General features: G+C 39.7%; 1 protein-coding gene across 1 annotated transcript; it reads right to left on the bottom strand.

Moving 5' to 3' along the window:
- Nucleotides 1-352: 352 nt before the first annotated feature.
- On the bottom strand, nt 353-20,500 carry LOC122539908 (G-protein coupled receptor family C group 6 member A-like). The gene is made up of 5 exons (XM_043675073.1): nt 20,202-20,500; nt 11,918-12,706; nt 9,234-9,425; nt 4,925-5,045; nt 353-1,458 (listed from the first exon to the last, which is right to left on the bottom strand). Exons 1-5 carry the CDS (start codon nt 20,490-20,492, stop codon nt 353-355), a joined length of 2,499 nt encoding a protein of 832 aa, XP_043531008.1. The 5' UTR covers nt 20,493-20,500.
- Between the last annotated feature and the right edge of the window lie 3,156 nt (nt 20,501-23,656).

The raw sequence follows: 23,656 nt of genomic DNA, 5'->3' as shown, positions 1-23,656 counted from the left end.
ACATACTACAAAGTCACTTAATTCCTTTGGAAAAATCTATGTTTTTCAAGTTCTGCACAATACGAGCGTGCAAATGGTCAATGGGTTTAATAGAGCTTTTTTTGTTTTTTGGCTTAGACTGTAACAGAGTTATTTTAGACCAGTTCAAATAACTGGGTTAACGCTGCATTGGAAATATCGCATGAATTTCATTCACATGTACTTATTTGATGATTTTGTATAGTGATAAGTAGCAATTCCTTGAAACTTTCCTTGTGAAAAGTTCGTTCAGCATTGATATTAATATCAAAGTGACTGAAATAAAGAATAAAACCACTTTTCTTCTTTATTTCATTCTTAAAACATGAAATATTCACACGCTTTTATGTCTCTTTCTCAGGCAGGTTGTTTCAAGTGTTTGATTCTGGCAATTTTTGTTCTGGTTTGTCTCATTAAATTGCTGATTAACTTGACATTCAAATTCAGGATCTGCCATCACTTGACTCAAGGAGACAGGCTGACCTGAGTATCTTTTTATGTTGGTAACTGGACACACAAACTGTCCTTTCTGTTTGAAATGCTCCCTCGCATGTGTCAAATAATTTGACTCAACATTACTTTCTTTCTTGAAGTAAACTACATAACAGGTTGGAATGAAATGGCAACATAAAATGCTATAGATTGATGCTAAAATCGCAATTGCTTCAATTACTGGGTAATATTTGTTGTTAGCTCCCACATTAACATATGTAGCACCAAATGAAATCCACACAATTAAATAAACAAGCATGCTGAATGTGATAAACTTTGCCTCATTAAACATTTCTGGTGCCTTTCTTCCCTTAAAAGCAAGAATAAAACAGACAAATGCAAGAAAAGCAATGTATCCTAACATTGCGACAAATGCGACGTAGGAACCTTCGTCACATAACAACAAAATCATTTGGGGGAGATTCCTATTTCGTACAGGCTTTGGAGCTTTCAAAGATAACCACATTGAGCAAATGACCACTTGAATTCCAGTGGTGACAATTATAACAGGCACTGGTTTATAAAGATACTTCAATTTTTTATGAGTATTTGGATTAAAAGTAAAAGCGAGGATGATTCGAAAAGATTTCACCAAAATGCAGGAAACACAAAGTGTAAAGCTGATACCAAAAAGTGGTTGTCGTATTTTACAAGTATAATCAAATGGCTTTCCGAGGAAGAAAACAACACTGATTAAACCGAGCACTAGTGAAAACAGCATGATGTAACACATCCAACCCCCTGCAGCTTTCACAGCTGGGGTACGCCAATATTTTGTGAATAATATGAGTATTACACATATTATGAGTACTGCTAAAATGATAAATATTATTAACACCACAGAAAGAGCTTGCTTCCACTGTAGAAACTCGACAGATTTATGTTGGCATTTTGTACTTCCTTCCTTAGACCAGTAGTCTTCTGAGCACTCAATGCAATCATTGGAATCTGCAGGGGAAAAGAGTGTTACACAATAGCATAAAGGAGCAAAGTGAAATTTTGAAACTAATATTTTGACACAATGGGTGTAGTTTTATGAATTTGTGTTCGCAGTGTGAAACCTTACAGGAAGTGCATCTTCAGAGCTTAAACCCACACAAAAATCTCTGAAATGCACCTCTGACAGGTGAGGCTTTTGCACAGGAAGCAAAAAGAAAAGTCACAAAATTATTTTATGATATCGCTAAACATATGAAGAATCTAAATATTCACGCAGGTGGGGGGTATCGTATCACACTCCTGACTTATGCATTGTAGCTGGCGAACAGGCTTTGGGGTATCCATTAGTTGCTGCATGATCTCTAGCCTCTGAATCGTTCTTGCAGCCATTGCATTTAAGTGACTAGCACAGTCGAGTTTCTGGTCAATGATCAGCCCAGAATGTTGATGGTTTGGTATTCAGTGATAGTAACATCATTGAATGTCAAGGGATGATAATTAGATTACCTCTTGTTGCAAATGGTCATCGTTTTGCACTGTTTTAGCACTAATCTTATTTTCCACATTTGAACTCAAACATGGATATTGTTCAGATCCTGCTGTATTTGGAGAAGGATTACTTTCATATCTGAAGAGTCATAGATCATAGTGTCATATAGTAAACGAGAGGCCTTTCACCCCAATGAGTCTGTTCTGACCTACACTAAACCTACTTTCCAGCACTTGGCCCAGAGCCTTGAATGTTATGACATTTTGAGTGCTCATCTACATACATTTTTAAAGGTTGCAAGGTTTCCTGCGTCTTCAACCTTCCCAGGAATTGCAAATGATGCTGAACATTGTGCAATCCCTACTTCTGACCTTATGATAGAGGGAAAGTCATTGATAAAGCAGCTGAAGATAATTGAGCCTAGAACACCACCCTGAGGAACTCCTGCAGAGATGTCCTGGAGATGAGATGACTGACCTCCACCAACCACAACCATCTGGCTATATGCTTTATACAACTCCAGGCAGCAGTGAGTTTTCCACCTGATTCCCATTGATTCCAACTTTACAAGAGCTTCTTAATACCACACACAGTGAAGTGTTATCTTGATATCAAGAGGAGTTACTTTCACCTCATGTCTGGAATTCAACCCTTTTGTCCAAGCTCAAACCAAGGCTATAATGAGGTCAGGAGCTGAGTGGCCCTGGCAGAACCCAACCTGGGTATCTCTGAGGAAGTTATTTCTGAGCAGGTGCTGCTTAATAGCACTGTTGATGACACCTTCCATCACCTTATAATCACTGAGATTAGACTGATGGGGCATTAATTTGCCATGTTAGATTTGTTCTGCTTTTTTCTGTATAGAACATATTTGTGCAATCTTCGACATTGTCGGGTAGATGTCAGTGCTGTAACTGTACTGGGACATTTTAGGGATACAGCAAGTTTTGAAGCACCTGAATTCAGTACTATTACTGGAATATTTTCAGCGGCCATAGCGTTTGCAGTATTCAGTGCCTCTAACCATTTCTTGATGTTGTGTGGAGTGAATTAGATTGGTAACTGGCTAGCATCTGTGATGCTGGAACCTCGGAGAGAGGCTGACTCAACACATCCATTCAGCACTTCTGGTAGAAGAGTGCTGCAAATGTTTCTGATGTACAGGAGTCCTCCATTACTGAAGATGGGATATTCATAGACCCTCCTCATTCAACAAATTATTTTTCATTAATGATGGGATATGGCAGATCTATCGAGCTTCGAGCTGTTGGTTGTGGAATAACTTAGATCTGCCTGTCACTTGCTAGGTTTCTGTTGCATGCAAGTATTCTGCTTGCATAGCTTCACAAGATTGACCTCATTGTCAGGCATGCCTGATGATTTTGGCATGCCTGCCTGAACTCTCCAGTGACCTACAGTTGACTTCCTGTCTTGACTTTAAGTGGTAGATATGCCAGGTCATGAGGTTGCAGATTGTGTTGGAGTACAATTTGGCTGCTGATGGCCCACAGCATCTCATGGATGCGCAGTTTTGAGATGCTGTTCCATTTAGCATCTGCTCCATGGTGATAGTGCCACACAGCTCATTATAGATATATTTAATCAACCAGTTCAGATACATTATTACATACTTCTGGAGCAGGTGGGACTTGAACCAGGTCCACAGGCCCAGAGATAGGATCACTACCACTACACCAGAAGTGCCACAATTTATTATGTATTCATAGTGGAAGGCCCAGACAGCCATTAGATTGCCGATATAGCTTGATTGCTATTAATTTCCAAATGTTTGTTCACTGTTGTTAAGTGCTTCATTGTATCAGACAATAACATTTTGAAAGATCTGCATTTCTGAAACTTCTATGGTCCTGTGGTAGAAAGGAGCTTTTTCAAAAAAAATCATGAGAAGTTATTGATACATTTTTTTAAAAGTTTTTTTGTTACGCAACCATCTGCCACTAAATGGTTTTTTGTATAGTGTTTAATAGACAATGAAGCGGCACTAGATCATGATGCACCATTGGGACGGGGCATCAGGAGGGGAAGCATATGTTGACATGGAGAAGGGGAATCTGAGGAGGCCCTTTTGAACTTACGATCTGTAGTTTGAGAACTTTGTGACAGGTAAAACCTCTAACATCCTTTGAAAACGTGGCCCAACACTTTGAAACATGTGGAAAAACAGCTATGACTCTTTCCACAATGCATTAAAAGGCACAGCCAAAAATTGGAAACTCCTGGAATAGAGTGGGATATCCCAGAACTGAGCCAAGAGTTTTAGAGGGCTCATGAGTTATCCTGACTCAGTGACAGGCTATAGCTTTCAGCTGGCTGCTATGTCTATAACTTTCAGACTTCTTTGAAGAAAGATCTCACTTACTGATTGCAAACCTCACCCTATTATTTTCCAGAAGCAATAAAAAAATGAATTCAATGCATTTTGGAGTTCCCTAACAAACATCTTTAAGTTTGAACAATCACCTGATGAAGGAGCGGCGCTCTGAAAGCTCGTGCTTCCAATTAAACCTGTTGGATCATAACCTGGTGTTGTGTAATTTTTAACTTTGTGCACCCCAGTCCAACACTGGCATCTCCAAATCATTCTTTAAGTGGAGTGCACATCCCAATTCTACTGCTAGATGCTAATTTTCCTGCTTAAGCCATTGGCTCACTGACCAAGTGAGGGGAGGGGATTCAAGTTCATGTCCTGTAAAAGTAATGAGTGTCAATAATGACTTTAAACATGAACTTTTCCTTTGGGGTTCACATTACAATCTAACTATTTCAGTTTTGCTCTTATCCAAATATCTATCTTACAATTATTTGTTCACTGTGATTGGACTGCAGCATTGCAATGAATACCAGGTACAGAGTATTCAAAATAACTTTAAAGATTTGAAGTATAATCTTACTGTTGTACATATTGCTATATATGCAATGAGTTTCACTGAAGTTTCTCCATACCATCTCTCACTTGATACCTACTATTGTTGTCAGAGTAAAATCCTGCTGGGCATGGATTACATTCAAAACAACAGAACCTTTTCGTTGACACAGTCTTCTTATGTCCAGGTCTACAGGTTTGTGGACAATTAGAGATTTGAACCTATGACAAAAATAATATAAAAACAGATGAGTGACTGAAGATCTTATTGACAGCGTGTTCATTTAAGTTGTTAACTCAAACCCACATGACCACCAGCCTAAAAGTAAACAAAAGGCAAAAATAATGGGAAACAAAATAAGAAAGGGCTTTGGCTCAAGTTTAATGGGATGTGCAGTAATGCAGTGGATAAGCAAGTCTTAGTCTCAACTATAATATTGGCAAATAAATCACTGTCTGGAAAATAAAATGTAAAAGTTTTGCAGTCATTCAGACGCTGTGTGAAACAAGTTTAACTCAGTGTGTAGCAAGAGGCAGACCAAACAATATCGAGTCAACAATTCAAGGCAAGTGAGTCAACTTTTGATCTTGAGCAAAGGTGCCTGGGATTTTGTACTGGTAATAACAATTGCATTTTCAGTATTTGTCTTATTAATCCTCTGAAACTGAAAGTATTGTCTGGAGTCGGGTGCTGGCAGCTGGGACTAGATTGGGTTGGGATATCTGGTCGGCATGGACGGGTTGGACCGAAGGGTCTGTTTCCATGCTGTACATCTCTATGACTCTATGACTATGAGTCTCCACAGGACAGTTAAACGTATAGACTGGGATTTTCCAATTGCCAATATCTGTTTCTTCAGCATTGAATGGAAATGTGCATCAGGATGCTGTGGAATTATTGACATAGGAGACTCCCCAGGAATTTCCTGTGAAATTTTTAGCATTGCCATGTCAATTCCCTCACACCATTTTCCCTCTGAAAGCATCAATTTAAATCAGAGAATTCAAAGGGTCCTGCTGGAGTTAAATTATTGGTTATGCAGAAAAATCCAGTCTAACTCCTGAGTGAATATTCAACTGCACCCCAATGTGGCAAACTTACACTCTGACTCCTCAGATCCTTTACATCCTGATCCGACAGCATCGCTTGTTCCAGGACTCAAGACCCCCTTCTCCCAACACCACACCTCGCACTCCACCCAGAATCTGACAGACCCCATCACTCGAGCTGACAACTCCTTGCCCCCAAGAACCTGGCATCACCTCCAATGTCCATGGAAACCTCACACACACTCTTTCGCTAACACCCAACGTCTTCCCATTCAGAGACCCAACACTGACAAAAGCCACCACCATCATTGTCAGATATCCGGCTACTCGGAAAACAACCCTGACCCCATTGGTAACCTTGGAAGCACCCGTCTCCACCTCAGGACCCATAGCTCCTCCAAATTCCCCATCAGATCCAATATTCCTTGACTGCACCAACCTGTCCTAAGCAGTCCATCACTTATTTAAATAGTCCACTTGGCACTCTGACCTCTCATTTACATATTCACAGGAGCTGTCAAAGCCGTTGTGTAGAGATCATAGAATGTGGAAACTACTACTTTGATCAGGATGAGTGACCATTAAATGATAGAATTACTTATTAAGATGGGGAGTGAAGAAGTTAAATCTGAAACTAGCACCCTGAATCTATATCAAGGAAACTGCGAGGATATATGGTGCAAGGTGGCAATGATGGGTTGGTGAACCTTACTAAAAGTGTTGGCAGGAATATGTAAGAAATAGTTACAACAATTATGCATTCTTATCCAGCACAAAAATAAAACAGAAAAAGTGGTTCATTCATAACTTACAAAAGAAATTCGGGATGGTATTGGATCCAAAGAGGAGACAAATAAAAATTACCAGCAAAAAGCTGCAAGACTGAGGACTGGGAGCAATTTAGATTTTAATAAGACAGGACAAAACAAAAATTGATCAAGAGGGGCTAAATAGAGTATGAGAGAATACCAAAAGGTACAGAAAAACTCATTTTAAAAGCTTCTATAAATTCATGATGATAAAAAAAATTAGTGAAGACAAATGTAGGTCCGTTACAGTCAGAAATGGTGGACGTTATGAAGTGGATCCAATGGCAGAAGAATGGAATATATATTTTGATTCTGCTTTCACAAAAGAGGATACAAATAACCTCTTCAGAAATGTTTGCGAACCATGGGTGCACTGTGAAGGAGGACATGATTTAGGAATGAAATGGTATTAGGGAAATTAATGGGATTAAAGGCTGACAAATCCTTAGGGTCTGATTCTCTGCGTCTCAGAGTACAAAAGGAAGTGACCCTGGAAATATTGGATGAATTGATGGTTATCTTCCAAAAGTCTGTAGACTCTGGATATTGGAGGGTGGCAAATGTAATCCCAGTATTTAAAAGAAAGGAGGGAGAGAAAATAGTAGAATTACAGACATTACTGATGTTAACACCAAACATCAGTAGTGGGAAAATGCTGAAGCCATATAAAAACATAATACTAGAACACCTGGAAAACAATAATGGGATTAGAAAAAGTCAGTGTAGGTTTATGAAAAAAATTGTTATGTAATCTGTTGGAGTTTTTAAGGATGTATCTGATAAAATAGGAAAGGATGAATGGGTGGATGTGATCTATTTGGATTTTAAGAAGGCTTTTGATAAGAGGCAAGTGAGCAAAACTAAATCACATGGGATTGAGGGTAATATATTGGCAGGGATTGAGAACTGTTTGGAAACAGAGTGATAATAAATTTGTCTTGCTCAGGCTGATAGTGGTGCACCACAGGGATCAATGCTTGAAGCCTAGCTGTTCAGGATGAGGAAACCAAATGTAATATGTCCGAGTTTGCTGATGACACAAGCTTCAACGGGTTTGAGAATTGTGAAGGGTTTGCAAAGAGAGTTCTGGATAAGTTAGACAAATTCAGTGACTGGCATACAATGGCAGAATAAATATATCCATGATTAAGTTATACATTTTGGTGTGAAAAACAGAGTAGACAAGCAGCAGGCTGGAAGCCTGGCAGCATCAGGAGATGGAGAAGTTGACGTTTTGGATATAACTTTTCTTCAGGAGTGGACGTGGGAGTAGGGGGAGCTGCAGATAAAGAGATAGGAGGAGGGCTTTGAGTGAGTAAGAGGGGCAGAATGGTGAGTAGTGATCGTAAAACACAGGAGATGGGTACAACCTGGTTGGTTGATGGGAGGAATGAATCCTGTTAGTAGCTGGAACGAAGAGTTGGTAGGTGGGATGGAAGGGAAGAGGTGGGTCTGGAAAAGGAATTGGGGCTGGGTGGGAAGATTATTTGAAATTGAAGAACTCAATGTTGAGTCTTCCGGGCTATAGACTGCCCAGGTGGAAGATGAGGTGTTGTTTCTTCAATTTGCAGTCTGATTCACTGTGGCAATGGAGGAGACTGAGGATGGACATTTCAGACTGTGTGGAGGAAACAGTTTTCCCTCAGAGGGTGGTCAACCTGTGGACTTTGCTACGACAGAAGGTTGTCGAGGCTTGGGCACTAATCAGTCTTTATGAGATTGGCTAAGCAAGATTTCTCTTTCATACACTTAATTTGACTAATCGCAGGCATATTCAAGAAAAATTGATACAATTTTAGATGTTAAAGACATTGGGGGCATAGGGCCACAGTAGGAATAGGACAGTGAGATAGAAGATCAGCCATGATCATATTAAATGGTGGAATTGTCTCGAAGAATCAAACAGCCTACTTCTGCTTCTACTTTGTTTATTTGAAATGGAGGTCTGGTTTGATTTCCACTGACCAAGTATAAGCATCCTGTCAGAAATGCCGACTTCTTTCTTCATATTAAAAGATAGAATGGATTGATAATCTGACTATGCTTGCCACTTTTCAGGTAATCTGGCAATACATTCAGAAGTTGTCATTATATCTGACATTCCGTACATAGTGCGTTGTTGAAGTCCCCAGTGACTGCAACCAAGTAGAAATCACTGCACTGGTAAGAATTTACCTTTGTTTCCAATTCATCTGGATGCAACTCTTTTGAAAAAATTGCAGCTGGTTGAATTGGGAGTAACTAGGCTTGACACAGTATGACAAGCTTACAACTAATACTCAAAACCTTCACTGGTTCTGAAAAATTAATTTTATGTTTGCATAAATTTCTGCATAATTTTACTTTATTTTTTAAAAGTTTGTTTATGATATATCAGCTTGTATCTTAATCTCATGTGCATTTAGAAATAAATAATTTATTGCACTTGCTGTAAAATCTAACCTGTAAAGTCTACACAAATTTATATTAGATTTTGTTTTTGTAAAAGGTAGAGATAAAAAGTAGAACATAAGACCACCATATCCATTCTAAATTGTTTGGAAAAGCTCACCTCTTCTAAGTCCCTGGAGAAATTAATCATTTGCTTCATCACATTGTAGGTACCAACATTGACAAACTGTATTGAACCGCTTTCCATCTTCCATTTGATTATGTTATATCCATTTGAGAAATCTCCTGAACTGTCAAATTCAAATTGTCCGTCGTCTGTCTTAAAGTTAACATTCTTTAATTCATTTAGCAACTGAAAATAGAACATTCTTCAATTATTAGAAGTTCATGTGTTGAAAATACAAAAAAGGAATACTGATGTACACCTTAGCATTCCACAAATAAAGTAACAGTCTCAGGAAAGAATGAGGCTTGGGTAGAGAGAGAGAGAGAGAGAGAGAGAGTCTTTACAACATTGGTATTGTGACTGAAGGAATTGGGACTGTTCTGGATTAAGGTGAGAGTTTATAATTGACAAGGATTTGATTTGGTTGAAACAAAAATAGAAATTGCTGGAGAAATTCAGCAGGTCTGGCAGCATTTGCAGAGAGAAAGCAGAATTAACATTTCGGGTCCAATGAGCCTGCTTCAAAACATTCTGAAGAAGGGTCATTAGTATCAAAGCATAAATTCTGCTTTCTGTCCGCAGATGCTGCCAGACTTGCTGAGTTTCTCCAGCAATTTCTCTTTCAGTTTCAGATTTCCATCATCATGAGTCCTTTGTTCTCATTAATTTGGTGCAGTTTTATTTTCCTTTCTTGATTTACCATTTCAGGTACAAAACAACAAACTTCAGATGATTATCCTGCCATTACTTGCAAAGGAAAAGCACAACTATGTTTTGCATTCAAGTATACATCTCAGTTAACTCTGGAAATGAGTAGGCTCCCTGCGAAACATTTGAAGGAATTCATCTGTTCCATAGGTGAGCAGATTAGACCATAAGACAATAAGTTATACGAGAAGAAGTAAACCATTCAAGCTACCGACTCTGCTGTCATTCAATTAGATAATTGCTGAACTGATAATTCTTAACTCTAAACATGTTTACCCCATAACCCTTGAATCACTTCACTGATTAAAATTCTGTTTCTCTCAGTCTTGAATATACTCAGAGACACAGCCCTTTGCAGTAAAGACTTCCACAGATTCGCCACCCTCTAAGAAAAACACTTTCCTTCTCATTCTGTCTTTTATGGGAAACTTCTTATGCTGGAATCATGTCATCCACTCCTACACTGTCTCACAAGGGAAAACAACCTTTCTGTGTCTACTCCATCAAGCCCCCTAGGAAATTTCTACATTTTAATAATGTTTTCTTCCATTCTCCTAAACATCCAAAGAACACACACCCAAACCACACATCTCTCTTCCTAAGGAAATCTTTCCATACTCAGGATCAACCGAACGTACTTTCTCTGGACTTCTTCCAATGGCAGTGTATCTTTTCTTAGATAAGTGGCCCAGTATGCTAGCCATTGGCTGATCAAGTTTAACAAGACATTGCAATGTTTATCCCTTTGAAATAAGAGCCAACATTCTATTTGCTTTCCCTAATACCTGCCCAAATTGGATGCTAGCGTTGGTGTTTCATGCACTCAGATGCTTAAATCCTGCTGTGCTGTGCTTTTTTTTGCAGTCTTTCCTCATTCAAATAATACTTATACATAGTAATAGATCAGTAATTAGAAGCTTAGTGAATAGGTAAGTGCAAATAAATTTTACTTTGTTGTGGCGTAAGTATATTTTCTAATCTGCTAAAGAACATCACTCACATTGCATCCCCAATATGATGCTGACATTAGTGTTCACATAGCTCAGTGATATCTGCTCCTGGGCTAAGTTGGATCTTTCAGGGAGGGTGAGTTACACTGAGTAAGAAAACAGACAAGGTTAGGGATGAAAAGCCAAGAAAAGGAAGAATTATTATTTTTATCAGCTGGCGATAAAAGCAAGTAATAGTGAGCCTTCTGTGGATGCAAATCAGGTGACAAAGAAAAATAGTCAGTTGAAAAATAGGTGATTGATTTTCTCTTGTCTGTTTCTTGCAGAGTGATGAAAGTTAATATTATCCCCAAAGAATCAAGTTCTGTTAAAAGTTTTGAAAGTGCAAAGAGACACTAATAGTAGTTTCTGAAAGATAAATTTGACAGGGAGGGTGTACAGAGTAGAACAGCGACAGATGTCTGAAGTGTTTATATGGTGCATGGACATGGAGTAGATTACTGGGGTAGAACTGATTGATTCATTGATTTATTGTAGTCACATGTACCTGAGTTCAGTAAAAAGCATTGTTTTATGAGTAGTACAGGCAGATCATAGCAAACAAGGACATGCAGATCATAGGGTGCTTAGACAATGCAAGGCATACAAGGTTACAGCTGCACAGATGATGTACAAAGCAAGATCAACATCAGTAAGATTGACATCATTTGAAGTTGGAGAGTAACAGCAGAGAAGAAACTGTTATTGAACCTGTTGGTACATGCATTCGAGCTTCTTTACCAGTGATGGATTGATATAAAAGTGAGGACAGAGCCTTTTTGGAATGGAAAAAGGCTGTAACATTCTGGAAGAGTTGAAGGTAGTAACGGGGCTGAATACCAGTTAAGAAAGAGTTGGAGTAATCTGCTTGTAGAATGATGACGGCTAGTGAATCAGTAGGAAGTTTGCAGTTAAAGTTGTGTATATAGTATGCATAAAGTATGCCTATATATTATAGAAAGAACCTTGACATATATTTACCTGCCATGGTGGGAAATTAAAATTTTGGTTGCAATTTCCTTGAGTACAATTAAACATTTTCTGAAGAGCATAAGCTATTGCCTTGATGGCTGAGTATACACCATAGATACTGGGTTCTTTAAACATTTCAACAATTTTGTAATACTTCTGAGATTTATTTCCTTGTGAGATTGTATTTTTCCCAATTGGTTTCTTTGCATCCCTTCTATTTATAAAGTTTATGTACTCTTTAATAATCTGGTTAGCATCAGATGGGTAAAACTTTAACTTCTTTAAGTAATTTTTAAAATTTGGAATTGTTCCACCTTTGAAAGTAAAGCCCAAAATAATTCCAATCTTTTCAATGTCATTAATACTGGCAACCTCCCTAGAAGTGGACCAGACATTACTGGCAATCCAAATTTTACTTATATTCCGTTGAGTCAATGTGGTGAACAGTTTGATGATTTCTGATGATCTTACAAATGCGATTATAACTTGTACAGTTGACTTCATAATACTTTCAGCTGTCTCATTAATTTTAGCATTTTGGTATTCATCCTTAAAAATTGGAATAAATTTTTGAAATTTAACACATATATTGAGCCTTGCTGCATGTGAGGTAAAACTCTTCAATCCAGCCCGTCCATATGCATCGTCAGAAGCAATGGCTGCGACCCGTTTCCAATTGAGGTGTTCCATAAGTTGAGCTATGCCATTAGTTTGATGATTGTCATTTGGAACTGTCCGTAAAAATGATGCAAACTTTGTCTTGTCACTGAGTGTTTCTGCTATTGATCCATAACTAATCTGTCAAGAGTTCAAAGAACAAAGCAATATTTCAAAACAGAATCATTTTGTATTGTCAGAATAATACATTTAAATGTCGACATATATCATTTCAAGCAAATATTTTTAATTGAATATTAAAAGCGTGAGATAAAACTTGTGCTTCCTTTTACAATTATTAATTAAGTTTGTGCAGATTCCTTCTAGTTTTAGTAGCATTGAGCTCACAGCCAAATGTCTGATAATGCAATACTAACTCCGTTCTACTCAGTCAGCACAGATTACTAGAAGCACCGTAATGTCACTCTGCTGTAAAATTTCAACTTTCCACTTGCATAGAAAACTCATGTTATGGATTGGCCATAACCTCAAACTTTCCTCATTCTTTAAGATTCTAAGAATGCTCTTTCAAATTGTAGAGCAAGAGATGATTTTCATACCTAAAAATTTATTCTGTAAACCGCTGTAATAATGACTATAGCTGGTAGACCATGATGGCCTGCACTAAAAAAAATGCAAGAACAACAGATTGGAAAATATTTTATTGTATTGTAAAGAAACAGTTCTTTCTAGAGGCCCATGAATAAAATTCTCCACAAAAAGTATGCCAGAGTAGAAATCAGTGGACATTCATTGTTGTTGTGTGCATTCTCCAATTAATCAGACTAGCTGAAACTTTACATCACTATTAATATAATAAGCCATTTCTTATTGGTGAATATGAGCAGTCAAATTTCACATATCAATATATGGGTGAGTTCCAACCTTCCAACTCAGCACCACCCTCATGACCTGTCCTACCTGTCCAGCTTCCTTCCCACCTATCCTCTCCACCCTTCATTCCAACCTATCACCATTACCCCCACCTCCATACACCTATTGCACTCTCAGCTACCTTTGCCCCAGCTCCACTCCCTCGGCTCACAAGCCTTATTCCTGATGAAGGGGTCTTGCCCAAAACATCGATTCTCCTGCTCCTCGGATGCTGCCTGACTTGCTGTTATTGAGCTGACTCACAGGCAATCCAGTGAGTTATCTTGTTGGTCAGGAGCAGCTTGTTCATCATCACTGAACATGCTTATCCCCCTCAACACAGAAAACAATTAGGAAACTCCCATTCTAACTGCTTTATGGATACCTACTTTTGCTTCTGGACGTCTCTTGAAACAGCATCTTGTACACATACACACCTACAATTATATTCTGATGCTGCAATCCTTGAGGATGGAATCCTTGTCTGATTTTGCAGTTTCCTCCCTCAGTGACACTGAAACTATATTGCTGTGTCACTGCTATTATCCTAAAATGTATGTACTTCAGCTACATTGATGATCATATTTAAGCTTTTCTTTGTTTGAACCCTGAGTTGTGCCATCATTATCTGAAAACTAAGAAGAGTTTTCATTTGGGTTACATTTGAATGACTACTCCTTCATCAGATGAGGTCAGGATTTGGTATCATGTGACTTCCGATTTTGTCCATCACAGCCTAACACTCCACATAATCACATTTGAATTAATATTGCAGCATAGACTTTGTAAGTTTTTATGTTTGAATTTAATTTTTTTTAAATTTTTTTCATCAACTCATGGTGAATACTGTTTCAAAGTTGTGGCATACATGACAATTCCTGATCCAACTTTCAAACATTAGTAAAGCAATCAAGTAACATATGTTCACCGACCACGTCCTGCTGCAAATTTATTGTGTCAGAACCACTTGGCCTAAGGCTGCAGTACATCTAGAGCCTCAACATCAACAAAGAAGCTGAACTTGCTTAGTGATTTGTACTACATTGAAACCCATAACAAACTGAAGTCAAGGAAATCTGGAGAATGACTTCAGCAGTTTATGTCACAGAGTCATAGAGATGTACAGCATGGAAACAGACCCTTTGGTCAAATTCATCCATATGAACCAGATACCCTAAATTAATCTAGTCCCACTTGCCAGTACTTGGCCCATATCCCTCTAAACCCTTCATGTACCCATCCAGATGTCTTTTAAATGCTGCAATTGTGCTACTTTCTCTGGCAGCTCATTCCATACACACAACTCTCTACATGAAAAAGCTGAACCTTTGGTCCCTGTCACCCTAAACCTATGCCCTCTAGTTCTGGACTCTCCCATTAAAGCATCCCTGGAGGTTATCACCTCTCAGCCTCTGCCACTCCAGGGAAAACAGCCCCTGCCTATTCAGTCTCTCCTTATCAGCTCAAACCTTCCAACCCTGGCAATGTCATTGTAAATCTTTTCTGAACCCTTGCGAGTTTCACAACATCCTTCCTAAAGGAGGGAGACCAGAATTGAACACAATATTCCAAAAGTGGCCTAACCAATGTCCTGTACAGCCACAACATGACCTCCCAACTCTTATACTGAACGCACTGACTAAAAACGGCAAGCATACCAAATGCCTTCTTCACTATCCTAACTAGCTGGGATTCCACTTTCAAGGAACAATGCACCTGCACTCCAATGTCTCTCTGTTCAGCAACACTCCACAGGACCTTACCATTAAGCATATAAGTCCTGCAGTCCTGCCCTGATATGCCTTTCCAAAACGTAGCACCTCACATTTATCTAAATTAAACTCCATCTGCCACTTCTTGGCCCACCTGATCAAGGTATTGCTGTACCTTGCTGTCCACTATACCTCCAACTTTGGTGTCATCTGCAAACTTACTAACTATACCTCCTGTGTTCACATCCAAATCATTTATATAAATGATGAAAAATAGTGGACCCAGCACTGATCCATGTGACACACCACTGATCACAGGCTTCCAGGCTGAAAAGAAACCCGTCACCACATACTCTGTCTTCTACCTTTGAGCCAGTTCTGTATCCAAGTGGCTAGTTCTCCCTGTATTCCATGTGATCTACCCTTGCTAACCAGTCCACCATGAAGAACCTTGTCAAACACCTTACTGAAGTCTCTATAGATCAAATCTACTGATCTGCCTTCATCAATCCTCTTTATTAATCAACTAAGTTAGTGAGACATGATTTACCACGCACTAAGCCATTTTGACTATCCTTAATAAGTCTTTGCCTTTCCAATGACATGTAAATCCTGTCCCTCAGGATTCCCTCCAACAACTTGCCCACCACCGATGTCAGGCTCACTGGTCTGCAGCTCCCTGGTTTGTCCTTACCACCCTTCTTAAACAGTGGCACCACATTAACCAACCGCCAGTCTACCGGCACTTCACCTGTGACTATCAATGATGCAACTATCTCAGCAAGGGGCCCAGCAATCACTTCCCTAGCTTCCCACAGAGTTCTAGGGTACAACTGATCAGGCCCTGGGGATTTATCCACCAAAAAGCATTTTAAAACATCCAGCACCTCCTCTTCTGTAATATGGATATTTTTCTTGTCATCCCTACACCTACCAGCCTTACATTGCACTCTAGCAGGATCATACTGTGTCTGCACTCATTATCTCATTTTTGAAGGCTTCCCATTTTCAAGCCATCCCTTTAACTGCAAACATCTGACCCCAATCGTCTTTTGAAACTTCTTGCCTAATACCGTCAAAATTTGCCTTCCTCCAATTTAGAACCTGTCTATTCTCTTTCATCACTATTTTAAAACTAATAGAATTATGGTCACTGGCCCCAAAGTGCTCCCCCACTGACACCTCAGTCATCTGCCCTGCCTTATTTCCCAAGAATAGATCAAGTTTTGTACCTTCTCTAGTGGTACATCCAAATACTGCAACAGAAAACCTTCTTGAATAGACATAACAAGTTCCTCTCCATCTAAGCCCTTAACACTATGGCAGTCCCAGTCCATGTTTGGAAAGTTAAAATCCTCTACCATTACCACCCTATTATTCTTAAAGATAACTGAAATCTCCTAATAAATTTGTTTCTCAATTTCCCACTGACTACTGGGGGGTCAATAGGACAATCCCAATAAGGTGATCATCCCTTTCTTATTTCTCAGTTCCACACAAATAACTTCCCTGAACATATTCCCAGGAATACCCTCCCTTAGTACAGCCGGTATGTTATCCCTTATCAAAAATGCCACTCTTCCTCCTCTCTTGTCTCCCTTTCTGTCATTCCTATAGCATTTGTATCCTGGAACATTAAGCTGCCATTCCTTTCCATCCCTGAGCCATCATCCTTAAATACTTTCATCAACTCTGACTAAACCCCACCACCAAATACATCTTCCCCTCCCCGCCCCTCTCCACCTTTCGCAAGGACCGTTCCCTTCGCCAATCCTTGATTAGCCACCGACCACCACCCCCATGATCAGCCAAGTTTCTGGTACCAAGAATGGTAATTGCTAATTGCTATGATGAGAAAGTGAGGTCTGCAGATCCTGGAGACCAGAGCCGGAAATGTGTTGCTGGAAAAGCGCAGCAGGCCAGGCAGCATCCAGGGACAGGGAAATCGACGCTTCGGGCATAAGCCCTTCTTCAGGAATCAAGAATTGCTATGATGCCCCAGTCCCATGTTCCTCACCATGCCCTGAGTTCATCTGCCTTCCCTATTTGCCCTCTTGCATTGTAATAAATGCTGTTTAATGTATCAGCCCTACATCATTCTCTGCTTTCTTTCTGCCTGCCCAAACTGTTTGACTTGCTCACTACCTCTCTCAGTCCCATCAACCTCCCACACCCCTCCCCTCCCTCCCACCATCACGACCACCACCACCACCACCACCAACTTGCTCATTTAAATCCTCCTGAGCAGCTCTAGCAAATCTCCCTGCCAGTATATTACTCGTCTGCTAATTCAGGTGCAATCTATTCTTCTTATACAGGTCACTTCTACCCCAGAAGAGATTCCAATGATCCAAAAATATGAACCCTTCTCACCTGCACCAGCTCCTCAGCCATGCATTCATCTGCTCTATCCTTCTATTTCCACCCTCACTATCTCATAGCACTGGGAGTAATCCGGATATTATCACCCATGCGGACATCCTTTTTAAATTTCTGCATAACTTCTTATATTCTCCCTTCAGAATGTCATCCTTTTCCTTCCTATGTCGTTAGCTCCAATGTGTCCTGCTGGTCCCACTCCCCTTTGAGAATATTCTGCACTTTGTCTGAGATATCCTTGATCCTGGCACCAGGGAGGCAACACACCATTTTGATTTCTCGCTGTCGGCCACAGAAATATCTGTCTGTGCCACTAAAGTGTCCCCTATCACAATCGATCACTTGAAACCTGGCGTACCCCTCGTTAGCCATTCTTGGTACCAGAAACTTGGCTGATCATGGGGGTGTTGGTCGGTGGGGCTAATCAAGGATTGGTGAAGGGAATGGTCTTTGTGGAAGGTGGAGAGAGTGTGGGGAGGGGAAGATGTTTTTGGTGGTGGAGTTTAATCAGAGGTGGTGAAAGTATTTAAGGATGATGCGTTGGGACTTAGTACCTATGTTTTAAAATTTTTAATTTTAATCTCAGTAAAACACACAATCAAAAAGAAGCCACTCTACTTACTATTGTAGATTTACAAAAAAAAACAGCAGTAAGGTTACACTTTAAAACTATGTCCTTATCTACTCAATGCTGTTCCTCCAAGGTCAGCTCTGATTATTGCTGTATATTAATTTTTCTCAGATGTACTCTAATGTCCAGAAATACTTGAACTCAACCAGCAAAGGCAGTAACTGCAGATTCACGGCTGTGTCAGGCAGCAGTGTAGGTTTTTTTCTCTCTGTCTCTCACTGACCATGTGGTCTTTGCATTTGCCTCCCTTCCTCCTTTTAAAGTGCTGTTGTTTTGATCTTTCCCCCCCAAATTTCCAAAACAATGCAACAGCTTATAAAACAGAAATTACTGCTCCTGGAATTTGAGGAAATCAGCTCCAACACCTAATAGACCTCAAAAAACAAGCAGGTCTTACAGCCACAATTTACTTTTTTTCCATTCTCCATCTTGGATTGCCATCATGCATAAAATGAGACTGATTGTAGACTTTGCAGTCCAATCAACTCAGTTACTGGGCATCACAGTGGAATTTTCTCACAGCAACATTCTATAAAACTGTGTTAAACAATTTCATCAATGAGGACTATACAGTTCAGTTCCAATCACAATTCCTTAGATAATAAAGAAGTGACTGACTGCATGCTACAGGACCTGGATAATATCCAATTGTGGCCCAGTAAGTACCAGATGATATTTGCGCCACACAAGTATCAGGTAATGATTAGCTCCACCAAAATAGAACATAATCATCTTCCCTCGACATTTAATGCATTACCATCAACAAATCATCACCACTGACATCCTGATAAGATACTGAACTAAGCTGGTTAGATAAATGCTATGGATGCTGGAACAGGTCAGAAGTTAAATACTTTGTGGCAAGTGAGTTACTTCAAAATTCCCCAAAGGATTTAATAAACCAGAATTATAGTGAAATACTCTCCATTTCAACAACACTCAAGTAGCTTTATTTAATTAATTCATAGGCTGTGGGCATCATTAGCTAAGCCAACATTCAGTGTCCATCCCTAGTTGCCCATAGAGTAGTTGAGAGTCAACCACATTGCTGTGGTCTGGAGTCACAGGTGGACCAGACTAGGTAAGGATAGCAGTTTCCTTTCCGGAAGGACATTAGTGAACCAGATGGATTTTTTTCTGACAATTGGCAATTGTTTCATCGTCAACATCATTTGACTTATATTCCAGATTTTTATTCAATACAAATTCCATCATCTGCCATGGTGAAATTTCATCCCAGAGTCCCAGAACATTACCTGGGTCTCCTGATTAATTGTCTCATGATAATACCACTAGGCCATCACCTTACCCCAAGTGAGCTTAATGCCATTCAAAAGCGCAGCAGGTCAGGCAGCATCCAAGGAGCAGGAGAATTGACGTTTCGGGCATGAGCCCTTCTTCAGGAAAGAAGCCCTTCCTGAAGAAGGGCTCATGCTTGAAACATCGAATCTCCTGCTCCTTGGATGTTGCCTGACCAGCTGCGTTTTTCCAGCAACACATTTTCAGCTCTGATCTCCAGCATCTGCAGTCCTCACTTTCTCCTCTAATGCCATTCAAAACAAAGAAATCCTTTTGATTGACATTCTAATTATTGAAGCAAAAACTCACCCATTTCAGCATCAAGATATTGTAGCTGCAGTATCGATTAACTATAGAATACATTGCAGCAGCTAGTCTAGATTTTCTTATGCAATCATCTTCCAAACCTAAAAGGCCAACGCACTAGCTAAAAGGATGAAGCTAACAAGCTCAGGCAAAAACCATCAACTCCAAGGTTCATTCCAACAAACCGTCTCAATTACTTAAATATCACCTTCCTTTAATGTGCCATGGTTATGTTTCCGGACTTCCAAACCTACCGTTTGAACTTCATGATCTGCAGTGCTTCGAGAAGAACATCCACCATCACCTTACCAAGACCAACTAGAGAACTGCTGGGCATAAATACTGGTCTAGCCACCAATGGCCACAACCAAAAACACTGAAAACAGTTGAACCGAAGAACAATGATACATTTTAGAGAATAAAAAAACATACATACCTGTGGAATAAGGTAAAGATTCAACAGCCTTGCAACTACAATTGATATTTCTGAGTAATAGCCTCCAACAACTGCTTTTACATTTGGATTGTAGTTGGTGTAATTACAATGAAGTTCAATCCTACTGTCCGAGGAGTTAAATTTGGAAAGAAATCTTTGGGTCGCTTGTATTGCAGTGATAACCTCGGAGCAACTGTCATAAATTTCATATCCCAGTTTTATACCAGGTAAAAAAGTTGAATTGTTTATCTGTTCGATGGTATATATCATAGCTTGGACATGGAGAAACATGTAAGGATCAAATCTAAAGAGAAATAAAACACAACAGATTTTTCATAATTATAAAAAAACAAAGAATACCATATCACAGTGTTTGTGGTGTGTTTGCAAAGATGGAAAGTTGGTCACTTTACTTTTGAGTTTGATCTTTAGATGGAAATAAATTAAGTTCTACATCTTATTATTGACCGTAAAATTGACCCTAATGTCACACACTGACACAGACACAGACAGACAGACACACACCCACGTCCTTTCACCACTGCACACTCAACCCAGCCAACAGCATCCTCACCCAGCCAACTTGGATGCCCTCCTGACTGTCATAGTGACCCAGCTGGTAGGCTGACCTCCCCAACCTGAATACCTGAACCACACCAGCACTCAGTGACCCACCCAATCCGCCTAGTCCTCCCTTGACCGTGGGATTCTGTGGACAACATATCCCCATTCCCTGTGTCACCCGAGCATTCCCCACCTTCTGATACCCTTCTCGCTTACATTTCACCTCCATCATTTCATTAATCAACTAACCATCCCCCCCCCTCCACTCTTTCACACCTGGCAGCCTACTTCTCACAAACCTGCCACCATAATCCCTCACCCTCTTGCCTGAAACCATATCCCAGCATACTACCCCTTCACCCACCTGGTTCCCCACCGCCTTACCTACCTATCACCTTACCTATCTTCCAGCTGCTGCCCAACTACCTCACCCACCTTCTATCTTACTATCTCACCCAGCTGCCACACATCCCACTTATCCACCTGGCATCCTGCTTCGTCAACACCCACCAACCACTCTGATCCCTCTCCAACTTGCTGCAAAAAGAGCTTTGTGACTTTTAAACATGTTTCTTATTGGAATAAAGCAGCTAGTGCCATAAAAAGGGGCTGCATCTTGGCTTCCATCTTAAACCCTGCTCTGAGTTCATTTCTGGTCAGTGCCCTATGATTGTCACATCACGGACAGGCCAAATGTGGAAAACTACCGTGAAAGTTACTGACAGGTAAGTGGGCAATCTATAATAGGATTACCTTTGGTCAGATCTGTTATGATGGCAGTTGCAAGATCAGGCATCATATTTCGAGCTGTTCTTAAGATTGCTGGGCATTAGGAGTTTTTTAACACACCATTATAATATAATAATGTAGGACATTGGAACAAGATAGACCCCTTGATCCTTTGAAATTGGTCCATCATTCAATCACATCTTCATAAATCCCTACATTTCCACCTGACCTCCATTAACCTCGACTCCCATATGTGAGAATTAGGAGCAGGAGTAGGCCATCTGGACCTTCAAGCCTGCTCTGTCATTCAATAAGATCACGGCTGATGTTTTTGTGGCCTCAGCTCTACATACCCACCATCTCACCATAACTCTTAATTCTGTTACTGTTCAAAGAATTATCTATTTTAGCTTTAAAAACATTTAATGAGGAAGTGTCAACTACTTCATTGGGGAGGGAATTCCACAGATTCACAACCCTCTGGGCAAAGAAGCTTCTTCTCAATTCAGTTCTAAATCTGCTTTCTCTAATCCTAGTTCCACCCACCAGTGGAAACATCCTCTTTACTTCTATCCTATCTATTCCCTTCATGATTTTATATTTCTATAAATTTACCCCTTATTCTTCTAAATTCCAAAGAATATAATCCCAGTCAACTCAGTCTCTCCTCATAAGCCAACCCCCTCAAATCCAGAATCAATTTACTGAACCTCCTCTGCATTCCCTCTAGTGCCAAACATCCTTTGTCAATTAAGGAGATCAAAGTTGCATATAGTACTCCAGGTGTGGACTTTGCAGCATCCTATAGAGCTGCAACTTAACCTCTCTGCATTTACACTCAATCCCTTTAGCAACGAAGGACAAAATTCCATTACCTTCTTAATTACTTGTTGTACCTGCAGATCAACCTTCTGTGATTCATTTACAAAGACACCCAGGTCCCACTGCACAGCAATGTGCTGCAATTTCAAATCATTCAGGTAATAGTCCCTTTTACAGTTATTCCGACCGAAATGGATGACTTCACATTTATTAACATTGTACTGCAAGACTTTTGCTGACTAACTTAAACTATGTCCCTTTGCAAACTTTCACAGTCCTCTGATCACTTTTCTCTACCATTCATCTTAGTGTCATCGGCAAACTTTGACACACTACATGTGGTCCCCAACTCCAAATCACCTAGATAAATTGTGAATAACTGATCCTGAGGCACACCACTGGTTGCTGATTGCCAAGCAGAAAAGCACTCATTTATTTCCACGCTTTGCTTCGTCTTAGTTAACCAATCCTCGATCCATGCTAATACATCGCCTGTAATGCTATACATCTTTATCTTATGCAGCAGCCTTTTGTGCAGCACTTTGTCGAATGCCTTTTGGAAATTAGATACATCAATCTGTTCACATAATCCTCCAATACATTCAGAGACCAAACCTCCTCTGCTTTCTGGGGTAGGGAGTTCCAAATATTAAAGACCTTCTGAGATGAGAAATTCCTCCTGCTGTCCATTTTAAATGGGAGACCCTTTATTTTGAAACTGTGCTCATAGTTCTAAATTTCCCTATCTGACATTAAGACCTCGATGACTTGTCATTGTTGCCTTTTAGATATATTAACAAAATAGTTCTCAACCAATGCACTGCCAGAAGTGCTGTATTTCAGATTAAATTTTAAACCAAAATTTCTATCTGTCTTTCCAGATAGATATAGAAAATCTCACAATACTACTCAAAAAATGTGCCGGGGAGCTCTCTAGGCATTTTGACCAATTTTATCCCTTAACCAATGATAACTAGAGCTGACCACGTATTAGATTGAGGTTTGTGAAACTTGAAGTAAGCAAATTATCTGAGCCAATTTCTGAAAATACAACCTTAGTCCATGCACTCAGAGGGAATCTGATTTTATTTTTCATTGTATTATTGACATCCTCACATATCACAGTCCCTCCTGCACTTCACTCACATTCTGATAGCATTGTTATTTTCTACAATATTTATAGACTATAAATAGAATTTTTTTTAGTTCATTTAAGCTTTTGATTAGCTGGATTAGGTTAAGGTAAGTGTTAGCCAGAGTATTCCCTTGACTGTGAAGCTCTGCGTTGTTGAGTCCTTGATAAGAATATGACACATGTATGGCTCCTTTTATCTTCCTTT

The sequence above is a fragment of the Chiloscyllium plagiosum genome, chromosome 3, assembly GCF_004010195.1.
Source record: "Chiloscyllium plagiosum isolate BGI_BamShark_2017 chromosome 3, ASM401019v2, whole genome shotgun sequence".
Taxonomy (NCBI): Eukaryota; Metazoa; Chordata; class Chondrichthyes; order Orectolobiformes; family Hemiscylliidae; genus Chiloscyllium; species Chiloscyllium plagiosum.
The sequence above is the reverse complement of the archived record's forward strand: the minus strand, read 5'-3'. Positions and strand labels throughout refer to the sequence as shown.